This window comes from Macaca nemestrina, chromosome 6 (genome assembly GCF_043159975.1).
Source record: "Macaca nemestrina isolate mMacNem1 chromosome 6, mMacNem.hap1, whole genome shotgun sequence".
Taxonomy (NCBI): Eukaryota; Metazoa; Chordata; class Mammalia; order Primates; family Cercopithecidae; genus Macaca; species Macaca nemestrina.
In genome coordinates this window covers 180,151,495-180,170,080 of record NC_092130.1, presented here as the reverse complement: position 1 = coordinate 180,170,080, position 18,586 = coordinate 180,151,495, and the positions used below count along the sequence as shown (strand labels likewise).

The following is an 18,586-nucleotide window of genomic DNA, read 5'->3' as shown; positions in this document are numbered from 1 at the left end:
GGCGGGCAGATCACTTGAGGTCAGGAGTTCGAGGCCAGCCTGGCCAACATGGCGAAACCCCACCTCTACTAAAAATACAAAAATTAGCCAGGCATGGTGGCAGGTGCCTGTAGTCCCAGCTTCTCGGGAGGCTGAGGCAGGAGAATCACTTGAACCCGGGAGGTGGAGGTTGTAGTGAGCCGAGATGGTGCCACTGCACTCCAGCCTGGCAACAGAGAAAAACTCCCTCTCAAAAACAAATAAATAAATAAAAATAAAAATAAGAGACATTCAAATAGTTGTGAAGTGGTGTCTTCACAACTATTGGTGTTGATTTGCATTTCTCTAGTGATTAAGGTGATTAGGATGTGAAGCATCTCTCCATGTCCTTATTGATCATTTGTATATCTTTTTGGAGAAATGGCTATTCAAGCCGGGCACGGTGGTTCACATCTGTAATCCCAGCACTTTGGGAGGGCAAGGCAGGTGGATCACCTAATGTCAGGAGTTCGAGACCAGCCTGGCCAACGTGGTGAAACCCCATCTCTACTCACAATACAAAAAATTAGCTGGGCATGGTGGTGCATGCCTGCAATTCCAGCTACTCGGGAGGCCGAGGCAGGAGAATCGCTTGAATCTGGGAGGCGGAGGTTGTGGTGAGCCGAGATCGTGCCATTGCACTCCAGCCTGGGCAACAAGAGCGAAACTCCATCTCAAAGAAAAAAGCAATAACAATAAAAAAAGAGAAATAGCTATTCAAGCCTTTTTCCCATTTTTACAAGGGTGTATTTGTCTGTTGTTGCTGTTGAGTTGTAGGAGTTCTTAGCATCCTCTGGGTATGAACCCCTCATCACCCCTATGCTTTGCAAACGCTGTCTCCTGTCCCGGGAGCTGTTCCGCTCTGTGTGTGTCCTCTGATGTGTGTTTGCATTTTTTTTGGTCTGTGCTTGTAGTTTTCTCTGCCCCTCCCCCATCCAGACAGAGCCACGCAGGAGCCGACACACACCTGCCCCCTAACCCCATCCCTCATTTCCAGGGCACAGGTCTCACCCAGAGGAACAGAGGAGGCACCTGGGTGGGGCCCTGCACCAAGGCCCAAAGGCCCAGCCCACGGTGAGGACCCCAACAAGGACCCCAGCTCGTGCCCCACGCAGCTGAGCTGCGGGCTCTCTTCCAGATGTCAAGTCTTTATTTAAAGAAAATTCTGGTGTATACATGGAGCTGGTGTCTCAAAACCCATGCCCCCTCCAGTGGAAAAAGAAGCCAAATTAAACACTAAAGAACAGAAAGAACGGACACGTGTTCAAGCATTTTCTTTTAAAGCCAAAATTAAAATCACTAAGTCGAGACTTCTTTAAGAGCAAAGTGACAAAATGCAAACTTGTCCTCCACGGATAACTAGAGGCAGCTCATGGATTAACACGAGGGCCGAGCTCCATGAAATATTTAAGCAAAAAGAAAACAGAGTCTGCCCAGTGGGGCCGGCGGGTTTTCAGACACCAGAGCTGGCGGCCTCCGCCTGGGCTCTGCACACCGTGTTTCTGAGCGGCCCAGGAGGGCAGGCAGACGCAGCCCGGCGCTGCTGGTTTTCCTGACAAGGAGAGCATGGAGCCAGCTGAGGACATGGCATTTTCCTGAGGCTTTCCCCCAACAGAAGGCAATGGCTGAGGGGGCAGCCCGCTCTCCTGGGGTCCCCGGATGGGGAGGGCGGCCTTGGGAGCTGGACCGAGATGGCGGGCCCAGAGCCCTCACTGCTGTGCCCGGCAGGGTCTGGACCCGTGGGCAGTACCCAAGGACAGGTCTCAGCCTCCTCCTGTTCCAGGTCCCCGGGATCCCAGCTCACAAAGCTCAGGCTTGCAAAGGCGCCTTCTATTGTGAGTGCTGCTTCCCAGCCAGAGCAGTTTCCAAGGCTCAGGCGACAAACTCTTACCTTCTCCTTAAGCGGCAAAAACCCAATACGCTCCACGGAGACGCAGACATCCACTCACACACAGAGACACGCAGACACACACAGAAACCTCAGCCCAGCCTCGGCACACATCTCATTGAAGATGTCAGTGGGCTGCCCTTGCCAAGCTGGAGTCTCTGCAGGGGGCCCGGCCTATGCCAGCCCTAGCACTTGGAGAAGGGTTCCTTTAGCCTCCCAGAGTGGTCTGGGCCGCACACAACCCTCCCAGTATAATTATGAGTGTCTGTAGGGCTCTGATGGCCCCGCCAGCCATAACAACAGCTGCAGGGAACAAAAGGTCCAACCCTCTAATCAGGGACTCACAACTGGTCTGTGTCCCAGGGCCAGGGATGAAAGGGCCAACCGGTGCCAGAGGAAGGGTCCAACGGGCTGAGGGACCCTGAGTTCCAGCCTGCCCCATCCTCTAGAGCAGGTTCAGTGCAGCCCAGTGGGGAGGCAGGAGGTGGGTGGTGAGGGGCGCACAGCTTGTGCTCCCCGTCGGCTGTGGCCTTGAGCCACTTGGACCTCCCTGAACGTCCTGTCCTCTGGGCAGCTTCCTGCACACAGCTCTCCTTGCAGGCTGGGGACCTACCTTTCCTCATCCCTTCCAGGTCTGGGGGCACGCCAGGTGACGGATCCTGCCATGTCCTGATAGCTGGATCTGGGACCCCACTGAAACTGTCCCACAAAGGGAGCTACACGGGGGCTGCCATCAGTACCCCTTCACTGGGGAAGGGGTGCAGCCATGTTCACCGTCTGGAGCCACTGGAATCATCTGTGAAATGGCCCTATCACCGCCCAGCTGGACCTTCCCACGGGGCCAAGCATCCCTTCACTGGGGAGGGGGTGCAGCCATGTTCACCTTCTGGAGCCTCTGGAACCATCTGTGAAATGGCCCTATCACCACCCAGCTAGACCTTCCCACGGGGCCAAGGGGCTCTGCCATTGCCTGATGTTCCCTGCTTCACCTCCCCTTCCCTCTCCTCTGCTTTGTGACATAGCCGGCCCCATCACCTCCATCCCATCCCACCTCCCGTGGGACTAGGAGGCTGTGTGATTGTCTGGGGTTCCCCAGCTCATCTCTCCTCTGCCCTGCGCACCCGGCCGCCCACCCCTGTGCCCACAGAAGATGCCACAGTGTGCAGGGGTCAGTCATGCCTGCAAGGCTGACTCCGAGGCCGGCCACCAACTGGGTGTAGAAGCCACAGGCTGCTCCCTGCTGAGCAGGAAGTGATACCACCCTCCTTGATACAAAAACACAGCCGGAAAGCCCCTGTCGGACCTGCCTGACCCTGCGGGCTCACCCAGCAGGACCAAGGGGGGTGCTGGTGCAGGGCAAGGATCCCAATGGCATGTTTACATCCCGTGGCAGACAGACGGGACCCACCCCCTAGAGAAGGGAGACCTCCCCAGTAAGGCAGACCCCCCAAGCTAGAGAAGGGAGACCCCCCCTTAGAGAAGGGAGACCCCCCCTTAGAGAAGGGAGACCCCCTTAGAGAAGGGAGACCCCACCACCACACATTGCCTAAGCACCGACACACCCCAGCCATTCACAGCAAAGTCAAGTGAGTACAAAGTCGGTCCGGATTCCTGCATTGAAAACTGAGGTATGACAGAGATGGGGGAGGCCTGCGGGGATTACTAGCTTATCCCTGGGGCCTGTGAGCAAAGAGGAGCTGTCTCTGGAGGATTACAAAGTTCATCTGATCACCGGGCCACACATCTGCAAGGGAAGGTCAGCCCAGGACAAATGGCCCGCCCGGCGTGCAATTCCTGTGGCGCCCAAGGCATGCCAATAAAATCTTTGTTTGCTTTTTTAAACTTAGTTTACATTGTCTTAATGGCAGTGTTAAATAATAGGTCTTCTGTTCATATGTAGTGGGCACGACACAAAATCATTCAGCTGATCATTGGCTGGAGCCATCCTCCTCCAACCCCCACAGGACTGGAGCCCAGCTGTCCACGGCAGCCAGGCAACCGCACGGCCGTGGGCACAGGGTCTCTACCCCCGGGCACTGACGTGGGAGAAGAGACAGGCTTGCCCATCCCCTGGGCCTTCCAGCCCAGCCTCCGAGCACCCGCCCCCCAAGAGGAGATGAGGTGGGTGGGGGAATGCTAGGCCTAAACAGGGTCTCTCACCTGCTCCATCCAAGATTAAGGCAACAGCTCCCTCCACTTCGACATGAATGTGCAAACATTCACAGCCCGAAGCAGGAAGGACAGATGAGTTCAGACCTGCACCTGCCCCCACATGCTTTCCTCAGGGGCTTCTAGGGGGTTCATGGGCCAGTGTGCTGGGCACCAGGGGGAGAGGCCGAGGCTCTCTAGAAAGGGGAATGAGGCGTGGAGGAGACCAGTAGGGTCAGCCCGACTCAGGACCCTGTCCATGCCTGGGGTGCTGTGGCCCTGGCACTACAGAGCCAAGGAACAGCCCACGCCAAGAGCAGTGCCCATGGGGAAGCCCCTATTGCCACAAGCCATGTTGTCAAACCATTTCCCCCAGAACAAATGAGGCCTGAGGATGCCTGAGAACCCTGCCGCCCTGACTTGGTGCTCTAGTTCACACTAACCGGCAACCTGCAGAATCACAAGCTCCGTTACTGGGCTCCACAGAGAAAATCAAAAGGAACATGCACCCTGGTGAGTAGGCTGACTTCAGAATTAGAGAGAAACCTTTGTGCACATCTGGGGAGTGTCACACAGCAGCTGTTTGAAGACAGGGTCTTCCTTTAGGGAGGAGACCAGAGCATCCCATATCAGACATTGCAGGGCATGACCCTAGAATATAAGAAATGACTCAGGAGTCAGGAGAAGGACAGGGCTGGACCTGAGAGCCACAGCTGCCACCCAGAAGGGCAGGTGCCCCGTCCACTTCGTCTCCACACACATGTGTCCCTAACCCTAACCCTAACCTCTAACCTCTAATCCCAAACCCTAACCGCTAACCCTAACCCTAACCTCTAACCCCGAATCCCTAATCTCTAACCCCTAACCCTAACTTTGTCTCCAAAACGTGTGTGTCCACAATCTATCTAGGGCACTGAGCTGAATCCAGTTGAGACACAGACGGCAGCTCCCACACACCCCTGTACCAATGCATGCAGTCCTGGAGAACTGGTGTCTGCAACACAGACACACACACACGTACTACGCACCACACACCTAGACACACACACCATACGTTATAATATAGACACACACACCCCATATGCTATACACACATATACACACATCACACCCATAGACATATACACATACCACACACCACACACATAGACACACATACAGACACACAAACACACAGGCATGGACACTCACATGGTTCCCGGCAGTGCTGCAGGAGGCCAGCTCAGTGACCAGTTGAGGAGCCTGAGATGCTCGCTCCTCTGAGCCATCGCGTGTAAAGCCTGCCCTCGCTATGGACTGTCACACGTGTGACATGCATGAACAGGTGACACGGACACACACGGCCCCCACACGCTGAACTGGATCCCCCAGGGCCCATTGGAGGCTCTTCTGCCTGGGACCTGTCTCATCCCCAGCCCCCTCACAGGGTGAGACATAGCAGTAACCACAGGTGTTCAGAGCAGCTCAGCCCTGCCCTGTCAGGCGGGAACAACAGACGGACCCTCGGGGCACCCAGGTCCCTCGCGAGAGTGACGGCTCAGGGACATCTGCCCTCAGGGCCATGAGCTTTAAGCCCAAGCCAGGGTCCAGGCCTGGTGGCCTCTGTGTGGCCAAGGCTGGCAGGACACTCCATGATCCGAGGCAGGGCCCTCCTCAGCCCACTGCAAGCCGACTTGGCTCTGGGTCCTCTGTCTTTCCCCCGCCCCGCCCGCTTCGGGGGCCCCCGTGTGTGCAGCGAGTGGTCAGGAGCACACGGCTCTGCTCCCCGCAGGGACGAGCCCCCAGTGCTTCCCAGATCTTCCGGGCCAGACTCCTGCGACCCTTCCGCGCTATAAACAATCAAACCACAGCCCCGCCCAAGGCCTCAGGGACCCGCAGTGGTCCTGAGAGAGGCAGCCCTGAGCGGGAACAGGGCCCCCTTTCCTGCCTGGTCCTCTCCCTCCCCACGAGGTGACCCGGTATGGACTCTGCAGCAGCAGGAACGGCGAGCTCAGAGGGCGCCCCGGGACCTGTCGGTCCATCCCCGCGGACGGCGTCCTCCCTGGCCCCTGCCCCGACTCGGTGTCACCTGCAGGCCGCGGACAGGGCGGGACTCCCGCAGGGAACTGGCCCAGGTCCCAGAGCTCGGCTGGGCTGGGGGGACGCGAGGCAGGGACCGACCCCCGGCTGACCAGGAGCCTCACCTTCCCCGCCCCGCCCCGCCCCGCCCCGCCAGGCCGCCGCCGCCCACCTGCGCCCCTCGAGGGGACTCGGCACCTGCGCGCACCTACCGTAGCGGCCGGGCTCGCGGCAGTAGCGCAGGATGGGAAGCGGGTCCTCGCTTGGCGGCTCGGGCGCGGCTGCGGGGTCCAGGCCGGGGTCGGGGGCCCAGCGGGGGCTCGGGATGGGGCGCTGGCTGCCGCCTTCCTCGGCCCGGGGTCCCGCATCCCCCGCCGCGGGGGTCACCAAGAAGCGCTGGGACATGGTGTCCGCGACGGCTGCGGGGAGCGGCGACCTGAGCGCGGGGAGGGCGGGGCCGGCGGGGCGGGCGGGGGAGGCCGGGAGGGAGGGAGTGAGGCCCGGAGGGAGGGAGGGAGGGAGGGAGGGAGGGACGAGGCGCACCGCCTGGGATGGGGCCGCGCGGCGCGGGCACTGGGCGGGAGGGCGGAGCGGACCCGGGCTGGCACCTTGGCGGCGGTCCCCTGCCGGCGGGGCGACCACAGCCTCAGCCCCCGAAGAACGAAGAGCGACCTCGGGTCTCGCTGCGTGACCTTGGAGACGCCCCAGCCAAGCGGTCGGGTCAGCGCGCGGTGCCGAAGCCCGAGGGGAGGAACAGACCTCGCTCTGCGCCGCCTGGAACCAACAAGGATCACCCTGGCGGCAGCGCTGCAGCCTGGGGTTTCTGGCGACGCCCACTGAGGGCCGGGTCCAGGGGGCCGGTGAGGGTGGAGGTCTCGCTGGCGTTTGGGTCTGTGGAGAGGGGCGCCCTGACCTGGGGCCTCCGCCTCCCCGATCCCCAAACTCCAGCCCTTTGCCAAGTAGGGTTCAGCGTGCGGGGCAGAGGCCTCCTCCTGGGACTTCCACCTGGGGAGAAAGGCCCCCCGGGGCAGCCAGGGTGGAAGGCGGAGGCCAGCCTGGCTCCGGAGGCACTGGGAGCCCCGGACCCTGAAAGTCTTGGGAGAGTCCCCCCTGCTCTTCAGTGGGATTCCTGCAACTGCTGTAGCTGCACAAATTCTGCAACTGGCTCTTTCCTCCCTTCTAATGACGCTGTTACCACCACCCTGCGTGGAAGTATTGAGCACTTTACAATATGTATTCACAGATTCAACAAATATTTATGAACACTGACCTGTGCCAGGCCCTGCAGATGACAGAAGGGAACCCCTGCCTCTGTGAAGTGTATGTTCTAGAGGGAGGCAAGGGTAAGAGCTCCCGGGTGTGGGGAGGGCCTCAGGTGACATCCAGTGACTTAGAGGGAGCAAGTGGTCAGCTGTGCTGCCTCCAGTCATACTCTACCCTCATCATCTGCAGTGGCTGCTGCTGGTCCAGCCATCACATCTGAATCCCAGCAGTAGAGTGAGGACACAGGAAAGGTAGCTAGCCACCCCTTTGCAGAGTACAGCCTAGGAGTGCACATAGCACCTTTGCTTATTCTGTTAGCCAGAACTTAGTCCTGCGGCCACACCTTCATGTGCAGAAGGCTGAGAAACGTGCCCTACCCGTGTTTGTGGTGCTGTAGATGACAAATCACCAGAGGCTGGGTCTCAAGGGCACATCTAGCACTGGTGGAAAGACCAGGGAGGATGAGAACTCCTTTCTTCAACACACCCTCTCACCATCACCCCACCTCCACTCATGGCACCTGCATGTATGCCTGCCCACACCTGCCCACACTGGCTCACATCTGTCCACACCTGTTCCAGCCTGCTCACACCTACTCACACCTGCTCCCACCCGCCCACACCTGCTCACACTGGCTCACACCTGTTCACATCTGTCCACACCTGTTCCCACCTGCTCAACCTTCTCACACCTGTTCCTACCTGCCCACACCTTTTTCCAAGATGAACTTTTGAATATTTTGGAAGTTTCTCCCCAAATACATTTCTGATTTGGTTGAAAAGTCACTAAATGTATAAATAAATTTGCTGAGAACTGACATCTTTATGGTGTCAAATCTTTGCACCTAGGTCCTCACATTTTTTCCATTAATTTATGTGTGTGTATTCACATTCTTGTCACTACTGGACTGACGTGTAAAAACTGAACCAAACACCTTTTGCTCTTGTGTGTTTCTTTTGTAATCTTCTACCTCGCAGAACTCTAAATCCTATTATTCAAATACATTTCCAGTTCAACTTCTTGCATTTTGCAAGGAATTTTTGTTTTGTTTTGTTTTGGAGACTAAGTCTTGCTCTGTCACCCAGGCTGGAGTGCAGTGGTGCGATCTCAGTTCACTGCAACCTCCGACTCCCAGGTTCAAGCAATTCACCTGCCTCAGCCTCCCGAGCAGCTGAGATTACAGGTGCGAACCACCACGCCCGGCTAATTTTTGTACTTTAGTAGAGAAGGGGTTTCGCCATGTTGGCCAGGCTGATCTCGAACTCCTGACCCCAAGTGATTTCGGCCTCCCAAAGTGCTGGGATTACAGGCGTGAGCCACCAAACCCAGCCTGCAAGGAATTTTTTTAACCTGTAAGTAATGATATCTTTTCCTTTTTGGTTGTTTTTACTTCTTCTGTTTTCTTTTCACCCCTTTGTTCTTGTTTTGGAATTTCCTAGAAGTTCCAGGGTAATATCCAGGGCTGTGTTGCTGGTGGAGCTGCGTGTCTGGCCTGGACCCACGTGAGGGTGGTTCTGGTGTCTCCGGGAAGCACTGTGCCGGCCGGGAAGTTGGAGGCTGCCTCTTGCCCTTCCCCATGAGGCCGACCCTGGATGCCTCCCCTGAGACCCAGAGGCAGCTTGGGATGGACTTGAGGAGGAAGCAGGTCCCACAACTCAGATTATCTCACCTCCCCGCCTTCTGCCTCCCCTGTTCAGGTTCCTCAAGTGAGAGCTCCTCCGGACTCCTGCCCCAAGGGCAGCTTGTCTCCAGCTTTCATTTCCAAATGCGCCAATCTCTGCCATTCAGCCACACCCTCTGCTCACCCTGTCCCTGGGCTGGAGGCTGCTCCAGAAATTTGGGAGGTCCTGGAGCCGGTTAGAAGCCTCTAGCCATGCTGAGTCAGCCTGGGCGACGGGGCTCACTGCGGCCACTGCCCCCTTGGCCTCCCGTGGACAGTGGCTGCGTGTGTCCCGGGAGGACCGTGGTGAATGTCTTCCGAAGACAGGACTGGAGACACAGGAGGCCCAACCGGCTCCGATCATCTGACGCCTCCACAGGAGAGAAAGGATGTAAGAATCCAGGTTCTTTTATGAAACATTAAAGACAGAAAAATGCAGCCTGGCTCCCGTAAGTTCTCCGTGTTGAGCAGTGGATGGGGAGAGGACAAGGGCTGAGGACCGGGGAGAGGTGCACCGGCCACGCGCGTCCCTCGGTGGGGAGAAGGCTCACCGCTGTTCCTGCTTTATCCTCCTCTCCAGGTCCTAAATTCTGCTTCTATCACTTTCTTTCAAGACGGTTCTTCCTCCCGTCTTGATCTGAGTACTCCTTCATGCTTTTTGTTTATCTTGCTAAATAAAGAAAACAGTGAAGCTTATGCAGTTTCCCCTGAAAATAGCCGTGGCCTCTCGGTGTTATTGTTTTCCACTGTCTGTAATGACAACTTTAATCTCTTCGACTAACAACCTATTTATAGCTCCTAATTTTTTCAATTGTCAGTTTGCAAAATTGAGGTCTGATCTGCAAACAGTAAGACTTGCCACTTACGATGCAAGTTCTGTGGGGGGCCGACTGCGAGGGCCAGGTGGGTGGTCTGGCCCCATGCAGGCACCCCCACCTTCATTCCGCAGCCAGGTCAGAGGCCCCATGCAGGCAACCCCCACCTCCCCCCATCCCCGGCCTTCATTCCACAGTCAGGTCAGAGGGACCCAGGGATCACCTCCAGGGGTCACCCGCACCTGGGCTCCCACAACTTCACTCCCACCTGCTGTCACATCCCTGGGGTCTCATCACAGACCTGGAGGCCTTCCTGGGGGAGCCTCAAGAAGGTAGGTGACCAGGGAATGGGAGAGCCTTTGGGAGTGAGGAGGGATGGGAGTGCAGTGGGGAGCAGAGACAGAGACAGAGAAAGAGAGAGACAAAGAGAGGGAGAGAGAGAGAGACAGAGAGGGAGGAAGAGAGACAGGGAGAGTGATAGAGACAGAGAGAGATGGAGACAGAGAGGGAGGGAGAGACGGAGAGAAAAGGGAGAGGCAGAGAGAGGGAGGGAGAAAAACAGACAGAGAGATAGAAGAGACAGGGCAAGTGATAGAGACAGAAAGACAGAGACAGAGAGAGGAAGAGAAAGACAGAGACAGAGGGAGGGAGAGACAGAGAGAGACAGGAAGAGGGAGGGAGGGAGAGAGAGAGAAAGACAGAGAGAGATGGGTGGAGGCAAGAGGCAGGAGATAGGATGTTTTTGACTCTTTCTCCCCACCATTTACTGAACCGGACGTTGGACGATGGGACGCCTCCTCCCCCCACCCTGTGACGGGGCCCTGGAGGGGCTGACTTTGGAGAGGAGCTGCTGAAGGGTGGTGGGAGAACAGGCAGGGAGCGCCAAAGCCACACTGCCCGTCAGGGGTGATACTGGTCCTCTCTGGCTCCTGGAGCAGTCCCTGATACTCCCCACAGGCGTCCACAGGTTCTGCTCTATGCCAGGGTTCTCTCCCGGGTGGGGGCGACGGCCTCCAAGGGTGGCCTCCTGGGAAGGCTGGGCGGAGGGCATTGGAGTGTGGGGATGGGACGACCCCTGCACCTGACATCCCGGTGCCTGCCAGCCAGCCCGGCTGTGGACTCCTGCGTGTAAGCTCCGCTGCCAACGGCATGGCCTGGTCCCTGCCCGCATTCTCTCTGCCTGTGCTCCCAACCGATGACACTCAGAGAAGCCTCCCATGTGTCCCCTCCACAGGTGAAGCTGTGTTGATACAGGAGCAAGTGTGGCGAGGAGACGGCAGACGCCCCCATCCCAGATGGGGAGCTGCTCCAGGCACGGGTCCCCCCAGCTTCCTGAACCGTATCTCACGGTCATCCCAGAGCAGCCCGGCCTTGCCTTCGGTCAGCGAGGGCTCCTCACCCCCACCCCAGCCAGCAAAGGGCCTGGAGCTGCTGCTGAGGGCACCAGGCTGCAGGAGACGCACATCCGGGTCCCTCACAGAAGCCCGCAGAGGTGTTCCCTGTGTGGATGGGCTACGGTCATTGCGGTCACGTGCCACGGGCCAGAGACAGCCGTGCGCCCAGGCCTACTCATCACGCAGAGGCAGGAAAGCCCACTCCTGGCCACATCGAGGCTACTGGAAGGAAAACGTAGCGGGGGCATCAGGCCCAGTGCTCCGGAAACCAGGGGGGCCTGTGCGGCCGGGGGTCCCGGGAAGGGGCCTGGGCAGTTTCCTTTCCCAGGGCCTCATCCCAGTATCTGAACCTGTGTGAGGGGGGCGTCCTGAGCAAACGCCCGCGGCTCCACCCCTAATCCACTCCCCTCCCCACCTGTATTATTTTGCACAAACTGCCAGTCATCAGAGGCTTCATCTGTCCACATTCACAGGCTCCCGGGCACGCGATAAAACCCCAGCTCCCTCTCTCCCCCACAGACAACAATTCCTAGATGTCCTCATACCTGGATTCCTCCCTCATACCTGGAGGACACTGGCTGCCAACCCCAGAGTTTAGAAGAACCTGAGTCGCCTCAGTGAGGAATGCAGCGTCCATCCCCTGGTGCAGGCCCAGGAGAAAGAGGGCGTCAGGCGCCTGGCGTGTGCTGGTGCTATGGGGGTGAGGTCCAGCCCCTTCAGATGAAATGTTCTGTCTGTGCCTTGAGTCGCCTTTTTCTGCTAGATTTTCCAGCTTGGCTGTGGTGTTCCAGGGAAGGCCCAGAGAACATCTGCAGCCCAGGCCTGGCCGTGCGGGAGGTGCCTGTGCAGACACAGGGGACAGGTGCAGGGAGGACATGGCCTGTGCCCAGGAGCAGGTGGGGAGAGTCTGCCCGGCCTCTCCCACTGCCCCTCCCTCCCCCTGGCAGCGCCTCCCAGCCCTAGTCGTGCCCCCTCAGTGGCCTTGGGGGCTGCTAGCCAGGCAGGTTCAAAAGGGAGTGAAAAGTTAGATTAGAGCTCAGTGAACCCAGCAGGGGTTGATGGACTTGGGCTCATCACAGTGCGTCAGTGCTGATTCGTCAACCCCAGCAGACGTCGCGTGATAATCAGTTTGTTCATGGGGTGGGGAGAAGGTATGTGGGAACTGTGTACTTTCCACTAATTTTTCAGCAGTCCTGAAACTGCTCTAAAGCCTATTAGGTTGTTTGTTTGTTTGCTTTTGAGACAGAGTCTCACTCTGTAGCCCAGGCTGGAGTGCAGTGGCACGATCTCGGCTTGCTGCAACCTCCACCTCCCAGGTTCAAGCGATTCTCCTGCCTCAGCCTCCTGAGTAGCTGGGATTACAGGTGCCCACCACCGTGGTTGGCTACTTTTTGTATTTTTAGTAGAGACGGGGTTTCACCATGTTGGTCAGGCTGGTCTTGAACTCCTGACCTCAAGTGATCTGCCTACCTCGGCCTCCCAAAGTGCTGGGATGACAGGCGTGAGCGCAGCCAAAGTCTATTAGTTTTTAAAAGGCACACAAATGGAAATACGTTCTATTCGATAAGATGCTGAGATGAGCCAGTCTGGGCTGTGGCTCCTGGAAGATCCACATCTTGAGTCTCAGTGCTCCTCCTGAGTGAGTCTGAGTGCTCCTCCTGAGTGAGTCTCAGTGCTCGTCTCTTCCTGAGTGAGTCTCAGTGCTCGTCTCTTCCTGAGTGAGTCTCAGTGCTCGTCTCTTCCTGAGTGAGTCTGAGTGCTCCTCCTGAGTGAGTCTCAGTGCTCTTCACTTCCTGAGTGAGTCTCAGTGCTCCTCCTGGGTGAGTCTCAGTGCTCTTCACTTCCTGAGTCTCAGTGCTTGTCTCTTCCTGAGTGAGAGTGCTCCTCCTGAGTGAGTCTCAGTGCTTGTCTCTTCCTGAGTGAGTCTGAGTGCTCCTCCTGAGTGAGTCTCAGTGCTCGTCTCTTCCTGAGTGAGTCTGAGTGCACCTCCTGAGTGAGTCGCAGTGCTCGTCTCTTCCTGAGTGAGTCTCAGTGTTCCTCCTGAGTCTCAGTGCTCCTCCTGGGTGAGTCTCAGTGCTCTTCACTTCCTGAGTGAGTCTCAGTGCTCGTCTCTTCCTGAGTGAGTCTCAGTGCTCTTCCTGAGTGAGTCTCAGTGCTCGTCTCTTCCTGAGTCTCAGTGTTCCTCCTGAGTCTCAGTGCTCCTCCTGAGTGAGTCTTAGTGCTCGTCTCTTCCTGAGTCTGAGTGCTCCTCCTGAGTGAGTCTCAGTGCTCGTCTCTTCCTGAGTGAGTCTGAGTGCTCCTCCTGAGTGAGTCTCAGTGCTCTTCTCTTCCTGAGTGAGTCTCAGTGCTCCTCCTGAGTGAGTCTCAGTGCTCCTCCTGAGTGAGCCTCAGTGCTCTTCACTTCCTGAGTGAGTCTCAGTGCTCGTCTCTTCCTGAGTGAGTCTCAGTGTTCCTCCTGAGTCTCAGTGCTCCTCCTGAGTGAGTCTCAGTGCTCGTCTCTTCCTGAGTTCTGCCGCAGACGTGGCTCTTTGGTCATCAAGAGAGAAGCAGTGGCTACTCCTGAGGAGGCCAGGATGCAGATCAGGAGGCCTCAGGGCCCATCCCAGGGAAGGCGTCACCCACCAGGCCCACGTTGGCCAGGGGTGAGGTCTCCTTGGCCAAGAATCAGGGCCCCTGCTGTGCCCCTGCGTCCCCACTTTGGTGGGCAGTGAGGGGCCTGGCAGGGAAGGAGTGCAGAGTGCAGAGGTCGCTGCTGCCTGGGGGCCGGGGGGCTCGCTCTGCAGCCCAGGCAGGGCTCGTAGCCCTCTCAGCCCTGGATGTTGACAGAGGGATGGCTCCCGGGGTTCCCGCGTGGCACCCGCCTCCCTGCTCCTTAGGAGGCATCCTCTTGCTCAGGGCAGAGCTCTGGGAGGGGCCCGTCCTGGGGTGCCTGGGGGTGCCGTGAGGTCTGGGAGGAGCTGGGAGCACAGCAGAAGAAGCTGACCTGGGTCAGAGCCTCCGTGGCCCTCACCACTGCCGCTGAGGGCTGGGTTCTGTTCCCTCTATCTCGAGATCACGATGGGTGCTTGAATTATTGTTCAGCAAACACCTGGTCCCTTCCCCCTCCACCCCCGAAGGACACAGGCACGCTCTGCTCTGGATCAATAGTGGATCAATAATGGATTTCTAGCAGGCTGGGCTTGGCCTCTGCTGTCACCATAAGAAACACACCCCAGGTAAGGCTGCCGGACCCTGGAGGGTGAGAGACCTGGGGAGAGGTTCCGGGCCCAACCTCAGCCCCGAGCGCAGCCCAGAAAGGCCGATAAGCCTAGACCAGCTGGCTCCGACAGTGAGCAGGGATAAGTAACTGCAGCTCGACTTGTTATGCGGTGTTACCAACAACAGCAGACTGATGCACTTCTCCTGCACACCCTTGCCGAGGTGAATCCTCCCAGGGCCTCAGCCTCTCACTTCGGAAGTTGGGAGAACAATGGTGCCTCCTCCCTAGGACCGGCTCAAGGATGAGATGACTCACTGCAGGGGAATTCTCTGCAGGACGCCCTGTCCTCCGTGAATGCTGCTCTTGTTCCTGACTTCCAGGACCAGGCGAAGGTGGCCCAGCTCCATCCCCGGAGCCTGTTCCATGGCCCACGGTGCAGGGCGTGAGACTGCTCCCTGGCTCTGTGGGCTGGGACCTCCCTCTGGGCAGGCTCTGTGGTGGGAGAGACAACAGACTCGCTTTGTAACTCTGGCTGCCAGGTGCACACCCACTGTGTCCTCCGGCCCAGGCGCTCCCTGAAACGTCCCCTTGGTGCTCTACACCTTGTTTTCACGGGCGCCACTTCACCTGCTGAAATAAAGTGTCCCATTCAGCTGTCTACTCCCGCGTGGTCTGTTGGTCCACGATTTGCCCCTTGTGAGCAGCTAGCTCAGTGGCGTTTCCTGGAGACGAAGGCCCAGGGTTGAGGGTGCCGTGGAGACAGCGCTACTTATGGAAAGCTGCAGCTGCAGGGCACAGCCCCTTGCCGGGGGAGGCCGCCACAGAGCCGAGCATCTGCTGACCTTCAGCCAGGTCTGGGATCACCCTCACCAGGGCCAGGCCAGTGGGGTCCTGCAGGAGGAGGAGCTGCTCCAGGGCCTCAGCTGTTGCCCATCCATGGAGGTCACGTTTAGGCTAAGCTAGGCAGCCCGGCCTTGTGTTGCTGGCCCCTAGCCAAGGGAGGAGTTATGGGAGGGGTTGGGGTGAGGCTGTGGCTAGGATGTGCAGTCCCCAGAGACGGAGGGTGCTGGACATGTGCCCGGCTACTGAAGAGCAGCCAAGAAGCAAGTCACGACAGAAGCCGAGTGGGAGGCTCCTGCATCCCCACTGTCCAGAAGGCGCATCCAGCCGGGGCGCCCTCACTATGCGGACACGGAGGCTCCCAGCTTTCTGTGCACACAAGGCCACAGCAGGAGCTTCCTGGGGTCTGCAGATGACCCAAAGCAGAGTTCATTTTCTTCCAGTACCCTCCCTGCTTTTAGAATCTTCTTCCAGCCCCAATCCAGGTCCACTCTGGCCGAGACCTCTGCCCACTCACTGGGTGGTGGCCAGCTGCCCACCGCACGTCAGCAAAGCCAGCTGTCTGTGGCCCGGGGATGTGGCCTCGCTGTGTTCCTATGGCCAGTCCTCCTGAGGCGGCCTTGGCCCTGAGGGGTCCCATGACGGGACGGGCAGCTGACCCAGCACTGGCTGGGTGGCCACCCACTGGAACCCTCCCCCAGTCACCCCTGCATTTATCGTGTGCCTCCTGCACCTGAGGATGCCCTTCAAGGCCCTGGGGCTGGGGGTGGGCGTGTCCTCTCTCAGACTAAGGAATCTGTGTCTCAGGTGCGGCTGCCCTTGGGATTTTGCAGGGTGGGTGATGTGCACAGGGTTGGGCCTGGGATAGAATTTGGGCTCTAGGGGACGCTGAGCAGAGCGGAAATGAAACATCCAGACCTTCAGGGGCCCGGCTTTTGGGGTGCAGCCTCCGCCTGGCAGCAGGTCTGTTCAGGGACAGGGGCTGAGAGCTGGCGCCTGCCTCAGCCTGGTGAGAATGACAATGAAGGCAACTTCTGCTTTTCTTGAGGAAGAAACTTGGCTTTTGACTGGCCAGATTTGATGACTTTTCTTCCCTCCGAAACATCCCCTCCTGTCACCGGACTCTTTCCTTTTTGACGTCTGTTTATTTCTTTCTTTAACAATGAGCTCAGCACAAGGGGCGTGTTCGCTCCCTGCCAGGAGGCAGCTAAGGGCTTATTGTGAGAACTTCTTTCCTTCCCATGGCAGCCCTGCGGGAGGGGCCATGGCTGTCCCCACTTTATAGACGAGCAAACCAAGCCACAGCCTTCGGCCACCTTGCTAGGAAGAAGGGGAGGGGGGTTGGGGCCAGGGAGCCGGTGAGCAGCTGGAGCTGTGAGCTTGGTGCTGGGCTGGGCCCCAGGGAGGCCCTGAGTGCTGGAGGGGCTCTCGGTGGCCTGAGAGTGTCTCTACAACCTCCTACTCCTGTGCTCTGCAGTGAGCTCTGGGGCTCCCCACTGGGAAGGGGCTGCGCTCCCACCCCTTGGGGATTTCCTGGGGTCAGAGGTCTGAGTCATCTCCAGGGCCTGCCCCTGCAGTGCTCAGTTTAGGTGTGATGCAAGGGCCTGACTAGCCAGCTGTGGGGGCCAGTCAGGGGGTGAGGGCTGAGGGAGCAGTAACATTCTGGACACGTTTTTCTTTTTTTTTTTTTTTTTTTTTTTTTTTTTTTTTTTTTTTTTGAGACGGAGTCTTGCTGTGTCTCCCAGGCTGGAGTGCAGTGGCGTGATCTCGGCTCACTGCAAGCTCCGCCTCCCGGGTTCACGCCATTCTCCCGCCTCAGCCTCCCAAGTAGCTGAGACTACAGGCGCCCGCCACCACGCCTGGCTAGTTTTTTGTATTTTTAGTAGAGACGGGGTTTCACCATGTTAGCCAGGATAGTCTCGATCTCCTGACCTCGTGATCCACCCGCCTCGGCCTCCCAAAGTGCTGGGATTACAGGCTTGAGCCACCGCGCCCGGCCCTGGACACATTTTTCTGTGGAGCAGGCGAGGCAGTCTGGTCAGGGTGGTGTTCTCCCCTGGGCCATGGCAGGGGTATGGGGACACTCAGCCACAGTCGAGGGGTCCACGGCCCAGTTCCAGTAGCCAATCAGGGGCACATGGTCCTGGTTCTTACCTGGGCTCATCGAGCAGCCGTGCCCAGTGCTATGGGGTCAGGGGTGACATCACAGATGGGCCTCCTGGATTTGGGCTGAAAGATCAGTCTTGGGATACCCCCAGGGTCAGGGTGCCCAGAGACCCCCATGGTGGGCCTGGCCTGCCTCCCTGCTCTGCAGCCCTGCCCGATGCCAAAAGATCACTGTGCCAGTCCTTGCCCACGGGCCCCTCCCCACGGTGAGACCTGCCCCACTTGAACCTTGCAAACATGGAAACTTGGCCACCTGACCCATGGCCTGGCCCAGCGCTGTGACCTGATCCTGCAGCCCTGTGGGCCCCGGGCTCCCCATCGAGGTTAGGTTTCCAGGCTGCCTCAGCCTGTTCCAGTGAGAGGTGCTCGAGGGACGCTGGCCTAAGCCCCGCTGAGGTGTCTCCCAAAGAGAAGCCTGTGGCCCTTGGGTGCAGGGGGTTGCAGATGCCCGTGAGCTCTGTCTCCCTTGTGAGTGGCCTGGGCACTGCTGCACGCAGCTGGTGGGGGCTGTGGCCCACCAAGGATTCAGCCCGGTAAGCGGCAGTGGGCAGGAGGGATGGTGTGGGCTCGCTTGAGGGTCATGGGAGCCCAAAAAACTCGGGGACAGACTCAGGCCCAGGGAGGTCACATCCACGGGGACATCAGGTTCCTCCCTAGGGCCACCAGGACCAGCCACATAGCCCCCTGGCCTCTCATCTCACAGTGTGGATCTGTGTACACACAAACATAGACACAGACACACACAGACAAACACACACAGACACACAGACACGCACAGACACACACAGAAACACACAGATAGAAACACACAGATATGGAGACACACACAGAAATACACAGACACAGATACACACAAACACAGACACACAGATATGGAGACACACACACCGACACACATACATACAGAAATACAGACACGCACACAGATACACACGGATACACACAGGTACACACAGACACACACAGCCAGCTGCTCCACCTTTGTGACCTCACCACTTCCTCCAGGGGCCCACCCTGATTGACTGAGAAGGTTTTGTTCCTAATTTGCTGAGATGAAGCCACCAGCGCTGTGGGAGGCGTGGCCATGTGTCCCTTGAGCTCCCCGAACTGGCCTCAGAAACCACATGATCTGGCTGC

At 58.2% G+C, this 18,586-nt stretch overlaps 1 protein-coding gene across 2 annotated transcripts in view; it reads right to left on the bottom strand.

The window, feature by feature from the left end:
• LOC105464574 (solute carrier family 12 member 7) overlaps positions 1 to 6,824 on the bottom strand; it is a 102,827-nt gene extending 96,003 nt beyond the window's left edge. Inside the window, exons 1-2 of one of the 2 annotated variants that reach the window (XM_071099132.1) lie at positions 6,721 to 6,824; positions 6,325 to 6,531 (exon numbers count right to left, since the gene is read on the bottom strand). In XM_071099132.1, the coding sequence (XP_070955233.1) occupies positions 6,325 to 6,517 (193 nt within the window). In that variant the 5' untranslated portion in view covers positions 6,518 to 6,531; positions 6,721 to 6,824. The remainder of the gene's footprint in view (positions 1 to 6,324; positions 6,532 to 6,720) is intronic. The other variant, XM_071099128.1, reaches the window with a different exon arrangement.
• Positions 6,825 to 18,586: the final 11,762 nt, after the last annotated feature.